This window comes from Dermacentor andersoni, chromosome 2, assembly GCF_023375885.2.
Source record: "Dermacentor andersoni chromosome 2, qqDerAnde1_hic_scaffold, whole genome shotgun sequence".
Classification (NCBI taxonomy): Eukaryota; Metazoa; Arthropoda; class Arachnida; order Ixodida; family Ixodidae; genus Dermacentor; species Dermacentor andersoni.
In genome coordinates, this window is record NC_092815.1 from 76,955,179 (window position 1) to 76,972,209 (window position 17,031).

Genomic DNA, 17,031 nt, shown 5'->3' on the forward strand with positions numbered 1-17,031 from the left:
TCCACAAAAGCGTACGACCATGGTCAACAGAGGAGATGGTACATTATCTTTTGTGGCGTAACAATGACAGTAAAAAGACAAGAAAATTACACATCAGCACATGCACGTAGAGTGGTATGTTCGTTGAGGTGTGACGTCACTTTAATGAGATGCAACCGGGACGCGACTAGCAAAATAAAATATTGCTGTGCCTAAATCGAGACAGCAAATTCATGGCTGCTTAAAGGTGAGCCATTGTTAGTATTGAATGACTGGAAGTTATTGCACAGGAGTTGACTTCCCCAAACGTTGATGAACTTCATTATATTACTTACTTACGGAAAGATTAGTCTAATCTGTTTTTCAACAAATTCAACCAAGTGCTTTCTCGGTAATTTGTTGCCTCCGTCGCAACTATTTGGCCACAATCAAGTCAAAGTTTAAACATTGGACTTGAGACCAAACCACGCTCTCCTATTGACCCTTTTCACGGCGATCCCGTGGGCCCTGCCATGTTTGATTACGTGGTGACGCGTCCATTGCTTGTCTAAACTGCCTCCGTTGCCCGCGCGTTTATATTGGGTGTGTATTAGCCAGTGTGGCTTAGCAAACCTCTGTTTCTGGAGATGTAGACGGTGACTGGCTGGCCGACACGAAGTTTTGGCCACAGCTTCAGAGAAGACGCAAAAGCGCTTTGGAAGCTGATTAAGCTATATCCAAAGGTGCGAGCAGCGTATATGGGGCTTAATTGTTATAAAAGTGAGGTTAAATATATATTCCAAGCTATCCAAACTTTCCGCTCATCGATTGCATCAGAATTAGTGTGTTTTGCTCTTCGTTCTTTACTTGACAAATATCTTGAAGGAGCGGCTTGTCACATTTCTGACTCAGTAAATTTCCTTGGTGCGGTCACTATTATTTCTGCCTAATCGCTCGCGGATGTGCTCAGTTTCGATAGATTTGTACTTGCTGCGAGCAAGGCTTGAAACGTAGCCGTTTTGCACATTGCAATTCCTTGTAACAAAGATATATTATCGCTAGTAGCTCGCTTACTCTTGTGGACCGTCACGAAACATTCAGCATCGACCACTTGTGCGCTATCGGGGTAGTCCGTCATTTATTGTGCGTATGTGGTGCGCATATATTAAAGTGTGCGTCCATTCACTCATTGACATGTTGGCGATAGGGTAGGCGTAAGATTCCGCGTCAGTTGGGGTAGATGTGTGTAGATACTGTGCGCGAAACGTACTACGACAGGAGGCGGCGCCACTCCCTTTGTCATTGTTTAACGAATGGTACTCACTCTTGCCGACGTCCCAGGGCTGAAGCACTTTCTTTGAAGGTTAGCAATACAACGCTGGCGGATGAACAAATTTCTTTATCCTCGAAGAAATCCGTACACCTCGAAGTGCCGGTAACGCGTACGGACAGTTGCAGCAACGGTCCGTGATCTTGGCTACACAGATTCATTCCATTCATTAATATGCCAGTCACTATTTTCGCAGCCAACTAATGCACACGTCTTCAATCCACATGATTCAATTCGGCATGACTGGAGCACAGCGCGTTAGCGAAAACAGTTGCATTTCCGACAACTGATCGCACAGAAGCAAGGTGGAAGCGGCAATGGTTTCGTATTCATGCGCTCTCGCTGAGGCTGTTGCGGCTCGAGGTGACCTTAGGGCAAAGAATCCACTAAGCCCATCGACGAATACGTCCAGTAGCAGGAATAAAGGAGAAAGGGTTTATTTGACGCTATAGCGTCAAATAAACCGTGTAACTATAGTTAAACGGTTCCAGTTACGGAAGCCCACTCCATGCAGGAGCAAGTTAAACGTCTGAATTCACACCAGGACACATTGGCCCCACTGCACGAAAAGTCTCCGCTTTTAATACCGTCGTCTTGCCTAGGCGACTCTACTGGGGAATTGGGTGACTGTATCGCAGCCAATTACAATCGTCGAATCGGTTGCGATACCACGCCCATGCTATCGAAACGCTCCGCACTATTCGCACCTCCAAAGAATGGAATATGTGGCAGGATAGCAACCTGAGAATCCAAGGTTGGAGCCGGACTTGGTAGCATTTGACGTTGGCCCTTTTCATCATTAGTTCAGGCTGTCAGGTAGTAGTCGGCGTTGCCTTTTGTGGGCCCGTCAGCAGTCGGTGTCAGCGCTGCGTTGACTTCCTGGTAGGCGCTGGTGGATGGGTGGAGGCTGCCTCGCGGCAAACGTTTAATTAACGCCTTTGGCCGTGTTGAGACGTAACAAGGCGACGTGCTACGCGCCGCGAAAAGCGCCATCTCGTTTCTCTAGAAAAAACTGCTCCGCGAAAAGGGTCAATAACAGTCCGTCTCGCCTAAAGGAATGAACTTATAGCGCATAACTGCCGAATGCTTTTTTGACAGCTCCGGATTCTTTATTTTGGCCTTAATTTTCCAGAGACACGAAAGACAGCTGAGGGACATAATAGCTCTTTTTTTATTTTAATTCGCTTCTTATTACCGAGTGGTATTTCGTAAATGCGAGAAAGAAAGAAGCTTCTGAAATACCATGGTTCGATGCTGAATCTCCCTGTACATGGGCTAAGTAACCGCGTTTTCATGTTTGCCTTGATACAGCTCGCGTTTATGTGCCTAAACGAAGAGATGAATGTGTGACGTCACGTGGTACGTTCACATGTTGGCGCTGAATACTAGATTTCCGTGTAGTCTCGCAATATTCGAAACGCACTTGGCAGGTGGTTTTCGTGGTCTGTAACGACACGACGATCCGGATCAAATTAGTGCCAGTGTTCTCTAGACTTGACGGGCAAACACACGACTTAACTCTTTCCGTGCAGTTGTGCTTTGCACGTGGCTTGATATCCTGGCCGAATATTTTACGTATGAGCACTTCCAAGTCAGTTTCGAAATGGATCTCGAACGCAGTGTTCGATATAATTTTCAAGGTGTCCCAGGATCATATGAGTGTCGAAATGAGCGGCAGCCTTATTATGTTTTGTGCGTGCTAGGTTGATCTCCGCGTGTGTATCCGTATTTTTTTATTCGAGCAAAAGTGTGACGAGCCCGCAGTGTATATAACGGTCCCGTTTTCACTCCTTGCCTGCACAGGCGCGGATGTGGTGGGCATCAACTGCCACTTCGACCCGTTCGTGGTCCTCGAGGGCGTGCAGCTCATGATCGACGCTGTGCGCGCTGCTAAACTAAAGGCGCACTTCATCACGCAGCCGCTCGCATACCACACACCCGACGCCGGCAAGCAGGGATTCATCGACCTTCCGGAGTTCCCCTTTGGTGAGACATCATGCGCGCACCTCTCAAACACTTGTGTCGAGTATCTCGTATACGCCTCTTCTGTTCTTTGTGTGCCTAGTTGAGTGCCACAGGACTGAAAAAAAGAATATGGGCTGCGGAAGTAGCCCTGCACCGAGGGCCAGGAAAGGAAGTAAGATAAAAGAAAGAAATACGAAATGAAAGGATAAAAGATGACATCGGAGAGTAGGACAGTTAATTGAAGAGGTGCAAAGCGTCAGGTTCGTCGTCTGTTGGACCAGTTGGTACATCATGTTTTATCGTTGAGCGGAATCAGGTTGAAAGGGAGAAAAAGATGTGGACAGGACAGGCCACAGGACAGGACGGGCCTTGTTCACGTCGTTTTCGTCTACCCTTATTCCGCTCAACGACACAAGACGAACGACAGGTTTTTTGAAAGCAAACGTATAATATTCCGTCACTCTCATATTGTCGCGTAATCGTGTTGCTGCAAGTTATAACGGCGGCAGACGTGGCGCTGGTGGCCTCATATTGACGATAAAGTGACAGAAGAATGCGGTGTCTAGCACCGCGCCTTCCTACGCCCAAAAGGCGAAGAAAGATCACTCAGAGGCCTCGTAGACCTTGTATATTTTAACCGATCTCAGTCTCGTAGTCTCAGTCTCAACCTCAATCTCGCAGCACCAGGACTGACAGAATCCGATTTCTCTTGACCGAACGCAGCCTTGGAGCCGCGCGTCTGCACCCGCTGGGACATCCAGCGCTACGCGCGCGAGGCCTACGAGAGGGGCGTGCGCTACATCGGCGGCTGCTGCGGCTTCGAGCCGTACCACGTGCGAGCCATCGCCGAGGAGCTGTCGGCCGAGCGCGGCGGCCTGCTGCCCGACGCCTCGCAGAAGCACGACCTCTGGGGAGAGGGTCTGCGCATGCACACGAAACCCTGGGTGCGAGCACGGTAAGCACCTTTTACCCTCGCGGTTCTTTTGTCGAGCACTGCGAGGAACGTAACAGCGCTTAGGAGTGTTCGGACGTCGCATTTTCAACTTGTCTTTTCTTGAACTCTACCTGAAAGATCGGAACCTTCAAAGTCTGTAAAGGAAAATTCCTCTCAAACCCTCTCAAAGTACCCTAAATAATTTACTGGTACATTTTTTCTGCGAATCAGTTTCGGTTTCGGTACTTGGGAGGCGGACGCGTCATGATGTCACGATAGACCGACTCGCTCCGTGCCTGTAACTGCTGCAGCTGTCGCAAGCAAGCGCAGCGTAAAGAAACGCATGCAGCTCGGTAGAGCTTATATTTCCTTTATACATAGCCTTAGCTGTTACACGACGTCAGCAAATTTCGCTCTGTGTCATGACGTCACAACAATGTTGATGATACCAGGTCTGGCATTGCGAGACAAATTTAGCGCCAAATTAATATATACAAGTTTTTCCCGAGCACTTGCTGAATGCGGTGCTTTTACGCGTGTGAATTAAATATATGTGGTAGGTTCTACAAATTTGAATATACGCGTCAGTTCTTCTTAGGACAGGGGTGCTATTTTGGACATAAATTCCGCCATACGGTCGAATTCATTTGCGTCATTTCGAGCCTAGCAACCCTCTTGGCCAATATATAAGCTGGCAAGATGGCGAATTTGACATTGTGGCGGAATTTGACGATGTCCAGAAAAGCACCACTGGTCAAAAGGAAGGCACAGCATGCGGTACTTCGCTGCTTCGCGTTTCCGGTTCATCCGGTTGTTGCTGGCCATTGAATTTACGCACGTTTCGCATCGTATATTTCTTTGGTCGTTTCATAATGCTCCAAAGCGCTTCAGAGTTCAGGTAGCACATCAAGCAAACTTCACTGCGAACGTAGTCAAGTTCAAATAACGACGTTGATCGCCTTATTCTCGTAACGTTTCACGATGCTACAATGTGTATCAGTGTCATCAGAGCACTCTGAAACTAGCGTTAGAATATGGCAGTAATAACAAAACGATAAGAAAAGAAATCGGGAAGGAAATGCGGCCCATGTTCTGTTGCAATGAAATAAACTTAATAGTCAACTCAACTTGTCTTGTTATTTCTTGTCCGTGCACGCACGCACGCACACGGCGCTTGGTCTATCGGCGTTTTCGCGTTTTACTCGACCTCGTGTTTCGGCATTGCCACGTCGTGGCGCCTCCGGCATCGAGCTGCAGCGTTTATGGCACGCGCAGATATAGCGCTGTGCCGCTTCAACTGCGCTCCTAACGTAAGGCTTCGTGTTCAAGAACGTCGTCGCCCGAGACAGGCCGCTGGTAGCGGGAGGATTTCAGTGGGGTTTCACTTGACCGTGCAAACTTTATCGTCGATTTCATTTTCTTCCCTCCGTCGCAGGAAATTAAGACACCGGCTCCACAAGTGCGGCAGGTGTGTCGCTATTGTCGCTATCGCAGTAAAACAGAAGTCTTATTCATCTTCGCCTTGCAGAACGCGCGCAAGTGAGCCCACTACAGGGACACGCGCAAAAGTCATTGTGCAGGATTCCGGCGCCCTTCAGCAAAACGCCAACAGATTCATTGTGCCTGCTGTGGAGTTCATTGTAATAAATAACGACATGAGGGATACCTAAAGGAAAGCTGTGAACCAACAGCTATGTTTCTTATGTAGCAAGGTACATTATTATTATTATTATTATTATTATTATTATTATTATTATTATTATTATTATTATTATTATTATTATTATTATTAAAGGATCAGAACGTATAAATGCGACCTTCTTTGAGTACGATTTAGTTGTAGAACCACTGCAATATTATTTCGATGGAATATGCGGAATATTTTACGACAGAAGCTGCCGCCCTCAACATATTCAAGCCAGCAGGCCGGCGAAACACGCGGAGAGCCTGCCTGTTGCTCTGGGACGTTAAACACCATCAATCAAATCTCCCCCTTCCCTCTCTCTCTCTCTCTCGATATACGCACTCTACTTAGAGTTGCTGCGCTGTGCGTCGCGCTATCTTCACTGCTGGCTGTGTGCTCAGTGACAACCGAAGAATTGAGTACAAGCTCCAGCAACAAAACCACGCTGCGCCTTTACCCTGTGTCTCCGAGCTCGCAACAGCCGTGACGTCACAAAAATGAGTTAACGTTGCTGGCCCACGAATCTATTCAAGTTCTCCGAGCTAAGCAGCTGTGTTATTTGCTTCCCATTTATCTTGTCACCAACTGAAGATTTATACTGCCAGAAAGCGCATTCGTCAAACGTACATTGGGCGTCTGAAGTTTACGCATAACGGAATTTGAGAAAATAGCTTAATATTTCCGCAGCCTGGGCACACATGGTATTCCAATTTCTAGCATATATACTATCATATGAACACCGCGCTCTAATAAAGCTTTACTGGCATGCGGGCAATAACTGCCGTGAAACTCGGCTTTCTTTTGTTAAACGCACGCCCCGCAGACTTTATATGCCGACTTTACAGCACGGTCTAGTGTTAAAGGGAACACGAGATTGTAGAGCGCGCGCAAATTTTTCCCTTTCTGCTATAATGTGGAATCGCCCGGCTTTTGCGGGGAATCGAGTTGTGGAATGACGGCGCTATCATCTTTCTGTATACCCTTGCACAGAGCATATAGCTTCAGCCGGAACTTTCAGCTGAAAGTGCTCTCAATGTGAGAGCCACAGATCGCGGAGTGTTCTATTTAACAGTTGACCGCACTGTACTCCGCCCACGTAAACTGACGCTTTCGTCAACCTTTGTCGCAGGGCGTCCCGCGCCTATTGGGAGAGCCTGAGACCGTCCACGGGCCGGCCTTTCTCGAGCGCCTTCTCGCAGCCGGACAACTGGGGCGTCACGGCCGGCAACGAGGAGCTGAAGCAGCAGAAGGAGGCCACGTCGAGCGAAGAGATCAAGAAGCTGCAGAAACTGAAGAAGTGAACGCCGCCCACTCGCGCTGCTCGCCCCTTTTTATAATGTTCCACACCACTGCTCAATGCCAAAGCAGAAATTAATCGCTGTCCTCCATGAGGAGTAAAATCTTTAAGATTAAATAAAGACATTTTTACAGTGCGCTCGTTTTCATTTAGCACTGCGGAAGTCGCGCGTTCCACACCCAGGGGTCATTCATGGTGCCCAAAAACACGCGTACACGACACGCACGCAAGACCCAAGGACATATGTGTGCATACGCTCGTGAGAAGGCAGCGCCAACGTGTCATTCACGAAACACGCGTGGGCATTCTCGAAAGACAATGATATAGTCATGAAAGCTAGTTTTTGTACATGAAAGATCTTAGAGGGCTTAATTAAAATACTAATACACCACGCCTCGACTATAAGACACACTGCTTTCACACGTCTGAATTGAACTTCACTATTGCAGATGTATAGTACTCACGACAGTGCACTGAAAAGTTAGACGGCGTTCCACTGGTCAACCATTGTGTGGGCTGAAACAATGTCTGATAGATGCAATGACCTACTTTTCTAATCTTTCGATACGCTGTCGCGATTGCAAGTGTACTCCCAAATTCTAAGATAGCGAAGTGTTTATGTTGTCCTCGTTTCAGTGTTTCGTACGCTCGCCTTTCCGCAACATGCGTATTCACAAACTGGCTCAGTTTTCCGCCGTTCTAAACAGTTTTGACGCGTCGTATGGTTGCTTGTCATTGCCTGGTGATTTATTTACCTACGATGAATTATTAAATTCCGGCGACTTACGTGCCGAAACCAGGATCTGATTATGAGGCATGCATGCCGTAAAGGGGGACTCCGGATCAATTTTGGCCACCTGGGGTTCTATAACGTGCGCCTAAGTCTACATACACGAGCGTCTTTAATGCGGTTAGCATTAGGAGTGTCAAAGTGAAAAAGAAAAGTATGCGCGTGAAGTGTGGGAAGCCAGTCACCATTGAATTGTTGCATTTCATTCCGACAGGAATGCGGCCGCCATTGCCTGGATTGAACTTGCGACCTCTGCATTGCAGTGCTATAATAGCCCGTAAGCTACCGCAGCGGGTTTACCTGCAATAGAAACTAAACGGTTGTTCGGTTCGATATTTCGACGCGCGCCATGTTTTCTTTTTCCGCCTTAATTTTATTTTTGTGCGATTAGACGCTTGGCACGCAACAGACTTCAACGAAGATGACGTGAAAGAGTGCTAAGACAAACTACAAATTGCTATTGCAAGTTCCAGCTGAGCGTAGATGTCGTAGGTATACATGACGCATACGTAGCTTCAGAGAAAGGGTTGACGAACCCCAGCAAATACCAAATGGAATATGCTATCCCACACATGCAGAAGCTAAAGGAAAATGAGAAGTTTCACCCTATATGCAAAGAACTGACAGCGATAGCTTGCATACCTTCGCAGACCTGCAGTTTGATGGTCTTTTACAGCGAAGCTGTATATGGATAGCCGATTTGTCCGTCCGTCGCCTGTACGCCGAAAACTCCGGCGCAACCCCATGCACATGCGCGAAAAAAAAAAAAGAAAAAGGCTCGCGATTGGCTGCGCCAGTAGTGACATCGTTGCTCTTTGTCACAGCCGAGTGCACGCGCATCAGTTTCTCTCCGGCTCCGGAATGGGCAGGCCACGCGTCATACGTACTCCTGGGAACTAGGCAGCTTTCGATCAGCAACGCCGGGAGCAGAACCGGTAACGGGCTCGTCTACGCCCTGCCGATGCTTCAGCCCGGACAGAAGAACAGGCTCGTGCAGCCGAGCGCAAGCAGCATATGCGTACCGAGGATCCGGCAGCCTACCAAGCCGTCGTTTAATGAACCGAATTTAATGAAAGCAGTGTTAACACCGGGGCCGCACGTTTCAACTTCGCCGGTTAACCATCTGCACGGAGTGCTTGGGCGGCGATTTCGTTTTATTTGTCTCCTCAGGAGTGTTTCGTCTTTTTTATAACATTGCATAGTGTAGAGTCTTCCTGAGACATTCACTATGAGAACTATCGGCTTCATTGTATAGCTACGTTCATGATCAGCCGTGAATTCAGGCTATTTCAGGGGCAAGACAACCGAGTAGTGTAGATAAGTGCGTGAAAAATGTCGAGCGTGATAAGTGCGTAAAAAAAAGAGCAGTAAAATAATTCTCTAAGATGGACCTAATAAATGTGGTACGAACACTCACTCACGAGGAAATAGCTGCCATCAGCCAACTTTGGTTTTAGAGTATGTACGCTTTATAATACAATGCTTACCGCAATTCCCAAAAGGGCGTGAAGCCGATTCTGCGATGATCGCTAGTGAACAACAAAGCCACAATGTACGCGGGCTAAAAGGAACAACGCCCTTGGCTTGTGCATTTTATTTATCTTCTCTGCTGTACAATATATTGCAGGATTACATCATATGTATAAAAAGAAAAACGCACGCGCACACACACTCGATCTCGTGAAAGGACTAGACATGGATCTATGCGCAGCCGACGGCAGCAAATCGGGGAGGAAAGCGAGAGTTGGGCGCGGGGGAAGGGACCACTACACTTGCGCTCGTTCAAGAGTACAAGTTCTCTCATTATTGCAAAAGGGTCTGCAACTATAACAATTCAATGAATGAAGGGCTCGCTTTAGGTTCACTAACAAGCGCAGGCTGCAGCTCTGAACACTCTAGTCACGCCCTGTGGAGTATGTCTAACTTTGCATTTGTACTAAGTAGAAGGTTTTTTTCTTTACGGAGGTGGGAGGGGAGGCAACGCTGACTTTAAACAGAGCTTTTCAGCACTCTGGACTGCGGAGTGTGACGTAAAAAAAAATTCTGTGACTAAGTTTTCTTTTTTCTTTTGGTTATCGATTGCTGGGCACTTGGCCGGGAGTTCTTGATATATGAATTAATTGAACATAAGTATCATATCAGATATGCTGATGCCGACTGTCGTTTCACAAGCCCTGCTTACGCACGTAGCCGTCACGCCAACTGTTTGGCAAGCTAGAGATTTCGCGTCAGACGGCCGTGCGTAGTCTCGCACGCACTATGGAGGATAGCGTTCTACACACCAAAAGATAGCAAGGAAGCCCGCGTTACAGATACGAATGTTAAGGCTGCGCATAGTACTGCCACCGGTTAACGTAAGCTCGGATTCCTAACGAACCGTAGTACTCGATATGAATCGAGAACGAAAGGTCATTTCGAGAGCCCTCGAGTAAAAAAGCCATTTGCTGGCGATCTTAGCGCACAAAAAATGCGGCGCTGCCATCGCGAGCGGTGCTGCAGAATTAAATCCCCGAGTTCATAGTTGCGTCTAAAAGCGCTCAATATTCTGCACTACGAATCTACAGAGTCAAAGCATCAAGGATCAAAGCGATGGCGAGTGACTGACAGTCTGACTTGGACTGCACATGACGATATCTACAAATGAGTGCGCAGTGAGCGTGAAGCGACAGCTGCTTTTCCTCTGATACATAAACTACGTCCGCTTTACAAATTATGCTTCAATAAAATGGCAACAACAAATTCTGGAAACTAAAGGAACGAAAGAGAAAAATCAAATGATGAACTATATATAAAATTATATATAAGTGGAGGGAGACTGATTCGTGACGTCACAGCACCAGGCCGTTTGCCGCGGCTCGCCGTATGTGGCGTAAGGCTCTTCATCCTCCATATGGGCGATGCTTTTTTTTTCTTCTTTATGCAGGATTTTCTGGAGATGGTGTTCTTGAGGCTGTTCCCTACGAGTAGAACGTGAGCACGCTGGTCTGGTTCCCCCGTACAAGCAGGAACGGAGGCATGTCCTTCGTGAGCATTTCCAACCACGCCATGTACATGGGCGCAGTGCAGGTTCCCTTGCGAGGCATGGGCAAGGTCCTGCGAGGAAGAACGTTCGCATAGCTTAAAGGAATCCGCAGCTCTTCCATCGAGAGGCCGAACAGATGTTGTCACGTTGTAGCGATGGTGAAAATACAGGAAGAAAAATGACTGGAGAACAAACATCGAACTTCGTACTGGGCGAACTTGTGCCCTGAAATGGCGGCGGCGATAGTGACGAGCGAGTTCGTCGAGTCGTATGACGTTGCTGCCACGTTGTCCTAAATTCGTAGCAGAGCAACTGTACATTTTAGATTACTTTGAGACATCCGCTTAGGTTCGAGAGAGTGGTACAGTAATCTCTACACTGTACGATAGGACGGGCACGTCTTTCTATATTTGGCAAAAAAACATTACAGGAGAAGAAAAGGAATTGAGGGGCTTTGAACTTTTTTTGGGTCACAACTTCATGAAGACAATAGCAGTTAATGCAGCCAATGAAACCACAGGGGACGTTATTTCGAGTTTTTAATCGAAGTGTAGAAATGACAAGCTAAAGGGAAGAGCAAGCTGACTAAAAAAAAAAAAAAAAAAACTTGCAGCAGGTGAAAGCTGAACCCACAGCCTCCGTATTACGCGTGCATTGCACTACCAATCGTGCAATACGGCGGTGGCTGTTCCCATGTCTGCATTCTTGTATGTTTAACACTTTAGTGACGAATATCGCCTGCAGGCAACGTAGAACAATGTCTTTTCTTGCAGAGTTTTGGAATTGAGTACAAAGTTTGTGGCTAAATGTCTTCGGGCAGCACTTAATGACAGGCAACAAGCATCATTCGTTGGTTTAAAGCACGAGCCTAGGACGAGGTGGAATAAGTTCGATATGCGAATCGTTTTCTTTTGAAAGCACAGTGAGAAGAGACACGGCACAGTGATGTGACACACGGAATCTAGAGCACACGAAATGTGCACCTATGGTTCCCATATGTCGAGAGACGTCTGTACAAATTCCGAAGGAAGCCATAGGTGACTTTGGGTGAAGCTCACTTTCAGTTTTCTGCCTGGTGTCTTACCCTACTGCCGAAAAAGTTACAAGATATTTTTTTTTCATTTATTATGCTTATACTCGCTGTGTTTTGCGCACATAGACAGAACATTCACACTTCTTTCAAGAAATGATACGCGCCGTCAATAAAAGGTCATGTAAGTGCACAAGGTCTAACCCGGCGAGTGTTAGTCAGCGCCACTCATCTCCATGGGGGTAGTACGTGGAGCATCCTTAAGGCCAGTGGCGTCCCGTAGCACGTTAACTCTTATGAACAGGCAGCTGACGAATCGAAACCCTCGCACGCCACCTTAAGTCATCAAACCTGCCACAGTTGAGATTTTCGCTACGCAATGAACGAGAAGAAGGGGAATCGAGGGGTTCAACAACATTATGGAGATACAGGAGCACCGTGATATAACGAATGCATTTACAGCGACGACATTATGTGATAATGCCTATTTACTGCGCACGCCCAATGCAAAAAGAAATGTTACAGAATATTGGCGAGTGGTATAGATCGAGTGCCAGCTTCGAGAATACCTGTGAAGTCTGATCAGCAAGCTTGCCTTTCGTTTTCATTATGAAGTGCTGCGACAATGTTTCGCTTTTAGGAACACGTTCTTTGTTGCGCGACACGCACATGCACAATTTATCAACGGCGCACGTTTGTGTCTAGTTGTGTATAGCATGCTTCTCTATTCAAGACATCCAGAACTAGGTTGCGGATAACGTATGTGATGCAGAATCTAGTCAGTAAAAAAATGACTTACATCACTATTAGCGATGCACCTGTTGAGTATTGCCGCAGAAGCTCGTGCAGTCGCAAATTTCGGTTTGTCTGAAAAAAAAAAAAAACATTATGGGACAGCTTAGCTTGTGCCTAAAATTGAGTAAATAGCCGAGTTACGAGAAGAGCTGAGAGACACAAACGCTTAGGGCGTACCTTTTCTTTAAAGGCTAGAATCTCCGATTCTGACACGAACGGCGCTGACGTCTGATCGGACTCTGCGTCTTTCGACGACTGCCTCCACGGGTTCAGGATTTTAAAGAATTCTTCTTTGCTGCAAGTAAATGAGGACAGTAGTGCAATGACCGATGCGCCATGGGAAAGAGTAAAAACGGTCCTGTCGCGCCAGTCTGATGACAGTCTGATGCCGACAGTCTGATGCCGACAACAAAAATAGGAAGACAGAAGGTACACTTACGTTGATGCCTGCGGTGGTTTCACAATATCGGGAATGATGGTCACGTCCGAGTATTCTATGCGAAACTTGCTCAAAAGGGCAGCCATGCTGAAAAGCGGAGCAAGAGCGTTCGGTTATCCAACAACCCCGCGCGTGAGCCATATCACTTGCAAGGCCACGTGCAACCAGACACTGAAGAAACAGGTGCGAACTATCCCTTTCCCAAGTTTACACAGTTCCTCTTGACTTAGAGCAATTAATTATTTTAAATAACAAAATTGGACAAAACATTAAAGAGCACGCGTTTTAAAGGGACACTAAAGGTTACTATAAAGTCAACGTGGACTGTTAAAATACCATCCCAGAAACCTAGAAACGTTTGTTTCGTGCCAAGGAGAGACTTATTTTAAGAGAAAATGCGTTCTGAAGCGTCCGCGTACCTCTAGCGCAGTTCAAATTGCCCGCCCTCCGATCGAGGAGTACTGACATCATGGTCTCATAGTGACGTTGCGCCATCGGTGAGTAGAACGGCGTCCGCAGACGGCGCTACGGCTTTTCTGCGCAAAACGCAAACGCGCGGCCAGAAACAGAGCCAAGACGGAGCCGACAGCAGAGCGAAAGCGGGAGTATGGTGGCTAGCGGAAGGAGAAACGCGAGACCATAAGCTGGTTCTTCATTCTATAACGCAAACTTCGACGCTCGTCGCAATGGGCCCTGACAACGATAGATTAGCTCGCGATGCTGGGCTCAACTTCAGTGATTTGAGCACTGACGAGCGCGACCTGCTGCTGAGGGCTCGCGCTGCCGGCGTCGTTGTGTACTACGACGGCGGCCTCGACACCGGCTCTCCGGAGCGGGAAAGCAACGAGGGCTTCCCACGACATCACATGGACGTGGCATTCTCGCTGCTTGTTCCAAATGAAAGTTTCGCGAGCCAGCAGAGCCGCACAGCACGACGCGATAACGAAACTACTGAAACTCCAAAGCGTGCGCGGCGCAGAGTCGAGCGCGCACAGTCCAGCGAAAACGAAACCTTTCGACCACCCATACTACTGAAGGGTAACGTCAAAATGTTATTTTTTCTTAGAATCGAATAGACCTAGACAAAAAGCATTTTCTTCCGTATAATCGAATGAAATGATATCTTTTAATACGAGTAGTTGAGTAGTAGTTTGAACACAAATTATGAGGAGTGCTTTCGTCATCGGGCTAGTACCGGAATGTCGCTGTGGGGTCTCAAATCGTGTCATGCATTTACCTCAATTTCTCGGTTACTAAAGCTCTGTTCGCGATTATATTGACGCCTTAGACGTTCTAGAACATTGCTCTACCACTTTAACTTGACTTTCTGGTAACCTTTAGTGTCCCTTTAAATGCAATTCTTTCTACCCGGTGTAACGAAGTCAGACCGTGCAGCCCCTTTATTAGTAAAATTTACTTTCTAAGACATGGGTGCTAGGAAGAGCGACAGTTTCCTTCAAGCAAAAATACTTCAAGTGCATTCTCCAGAGTCAAATGCTGAATTGATCGATTCACTTATTTACTGAAAGTGATTGGTTGATTTATTGATCGATATATTTATTGACTTATTGATTTACTCAAAGGAGTACTGTTTTGGTTGATTGATCTAACGATTAAGATTGACCCCCCCCCCCTGCTCATTGGTTTGTTGATTTATTAACTGATTCATTGAAGAGGGAGTTTCACGTCTCAAATCAACAAGCTAGCTATAAAATACGACGTGATGATTGATGGCACAAGGGCCATACGCCGTAGCAGAGGACACCGATTGTGTACCTTAATTTGCATACGCTCACTGCCTTTGACAGAAAAAAAAAAGACTCACTTGCGCTGTTCCTTGTCCAGCTCGTACTTTTTGTTGGCGAGCGCGAACACCCTGAGGTGACAGCTTGAGAACTGGGACCTCGTCGACAAAAGGTACGGGATAAGCATCGTCAAGCCTGTGGACAAAAACGAAGAAATAAAAACACTTGCACAGGTCGGTGGCTCTGCAAATCGTTAAATGACGCGTTTCTTCCTATTCAAAATACTTTTTTGGACAAGTAGGAAATTCAGTAAGAAGTCGATTAAAGTATGCGTAACTTCAAGCGGCCGCTTTTCGAGCTAGTCTTATGGTTGGCTAACAAATATGCCCTGTCAGACACTATCGTGGGCAATTTACGACTTAAATTGGTACAAGTTTGTATAGGTGTTCTGTGTTGGTACTGGTTTGTGCTAGTTCGTTACAATTCGTGATCAATGTTATTTGCGCACCACTTGTAACGGGGACAGGGGAACGACAGACGAATGCGCGTGTTCAAGTCTGTCTTGTTTATTACACACGCATATTTTATTGTGCCTTTCATGTTACATCACATTCGTGTATGTATATAAACCACTTGACTTCCTACCATTAAAACCAGTTGCAAGTTTGCGCTAGTGTCTGTCGTTCTCCTGTCCTCGTTCCAAGTGGTGCGCAACATTGATTACTACATGAAGTAACGCTGATTCCTATGGAACTGGTTTCGATAGGTAACTTATGATGGACGGAGCTGTTGACAGCTGTGGAGGTGTTCACTTCACACGTTAGAATCATTCTTGCAAAACAGTGCAGCTAAGATTCGGTGTTGGCACAAACTTTTCTTGGGTACAGTCACCAGGTCGCGGCCCGAAACAATCAATTTTTAGCAAAATGTCGCTAACAGATGGTGACTTGCGCAGTATTTATTTTTTTAATGAAAATTAAATTATGGGGTTTTGCATGCCAAAACAACTTCCTGATTATGGGGCACGCCGTAGTGGGGGACTCCGGAAATTTGGACCACCTGGGGTTCTTTAACGTGCACCTAAACCTATAAGCACACGGGTGTTTTCGAGTTTCGCCCCATCGAAATGCGGCCGCCGTGGCCGGGATTTGATCCCGCGACCTCGTGCTCAGCAGACCAACACCATACACTCTAAAGAAAGTTTACACCGCTTGGCGCTTATCTTGTTCCCAAGCAATAATCGTCATCTTCATTGTTTGCGTTTCCTCTCTTGAAAACTCGGCGCTCGCTACTTTCCTGTCGAAAATGCTGTGTCAAGCTGATAACGCGCAAGCCGTTCGTGACTGGGAAGTACCGGGCTTGCAGCGTTAAAGAAAAGAAATGCGGGCAAGACAGATGACGCTTATTGTTTGGGGTAAAAATACAAACCAAAGGCTGCAAACTCTTTTTAGAGCGTAGCCACTAAGCAACCACGGCGGCTTAGTATTGTTTTTAATGATTTGCCATCATTACCAACGCAGCACTGAGTGACATCCCTGAGGCACGTGTACCAGAAATGAACGTGCTCTTTTCACTCGAAGAGCTCGATGCTGCGTTGGCGACCAGCAGGCGTTCTTCGTCCCCAGGACCTGATGGCATCACGTGTGCTGCCCTATGCCACCTTGGACATGACGCACGTGATGAGCTGCTCAGCTACTACAATGAGTCTTGGCAGAACGGTGCCGTTCCTAGACAATGGAAATCAAGCCGCTTGATCCCCATTCTGAAACCTGGAAAGTCTCCGCTTGAGCTCTCAACATATCGTCCGATTGCGCTTTCGAGCTTCGTCAGTGAAGTGATGGAAAGAATTATTCTTGCTCGCTTGGAATGGTACTTAGAACGATTCAACATCTATCCGGACGCCATGATGGGCTTTCGCCAAGGTCGCTCGTCCGTCGACAACGTCATTCACATCGTAACCTGGGTCCCAAATCAAAAAAAGCCTCAAGCGCCTATCAGTGGCACTTTTTCTAGATATAAAAGGAGCATACGACAACGTCGCC

General features: G+C 47.0%; 2 protein-coding genes across 2 annotated transcripts in view; one reads left to right on the plus strand and one right to left on the minus strand.

Moving 5' to 3' along the window:
• The window catches only part of LOC126542074 (betaine--homocysteine S-methyltransferase 1-like), a 34,009-nt gene extending 26,705 nt beyond the window's left edge, over positions 1-7,304 (plus strand). The window contains exons 6-8 of the mRNA XM_050189071.3: positions 3,092-3,274; positions 3,977-4,208; positions 7,001-7,304. Of these exons, the coding sequence (XP_050045028.1) occupies positions 3,092-3,274; positions 3,977-4,208; positions 7,001-7,172 (587 nt within the window). The 3' untranslated portion in view covers positions 7,173-7,304. The remainder of the gene's footprint in view (positions 1-3,091; positions 3,275-3,976; positions 4,209-7,000) is intronic.
• A 2,207-nt stretch (positions 7,305-9,511) lies between these two features.
• The window catches only part of LOC126542094 (solute carrier family 12 member 2-like), a 75,491-nt gene continuing 67,971 nt past the window's right edge, over positions 9,512-17,031 (minus strand). The window contains exons 20-24 of the mRNA XM_050189102.3: positions 15,070-15,184; positions 13,245-13,331; positions 12,983-13,100; positions 12,810-12,877; positions 9,512-11,051 (exon numbers count right to left, since the gene is read on the minus strand). Coding sequence (XP_050045059.1) covers positions 10,916-11,051; positions 12,810-12,877; positions 12,983-13,100; positions 13,245-13,331; positions 15,070-15,184 — 524 coding nt within the window. The 3' untranslated portion in view covers positions 9,512-10,915. The remainder of the gene's footprint in view (positions 11,052-12,809; positions 12,878-12,982; positions 13,101-13,244; positions 13,332-15,069; positions 15,185-17,031) is intronic.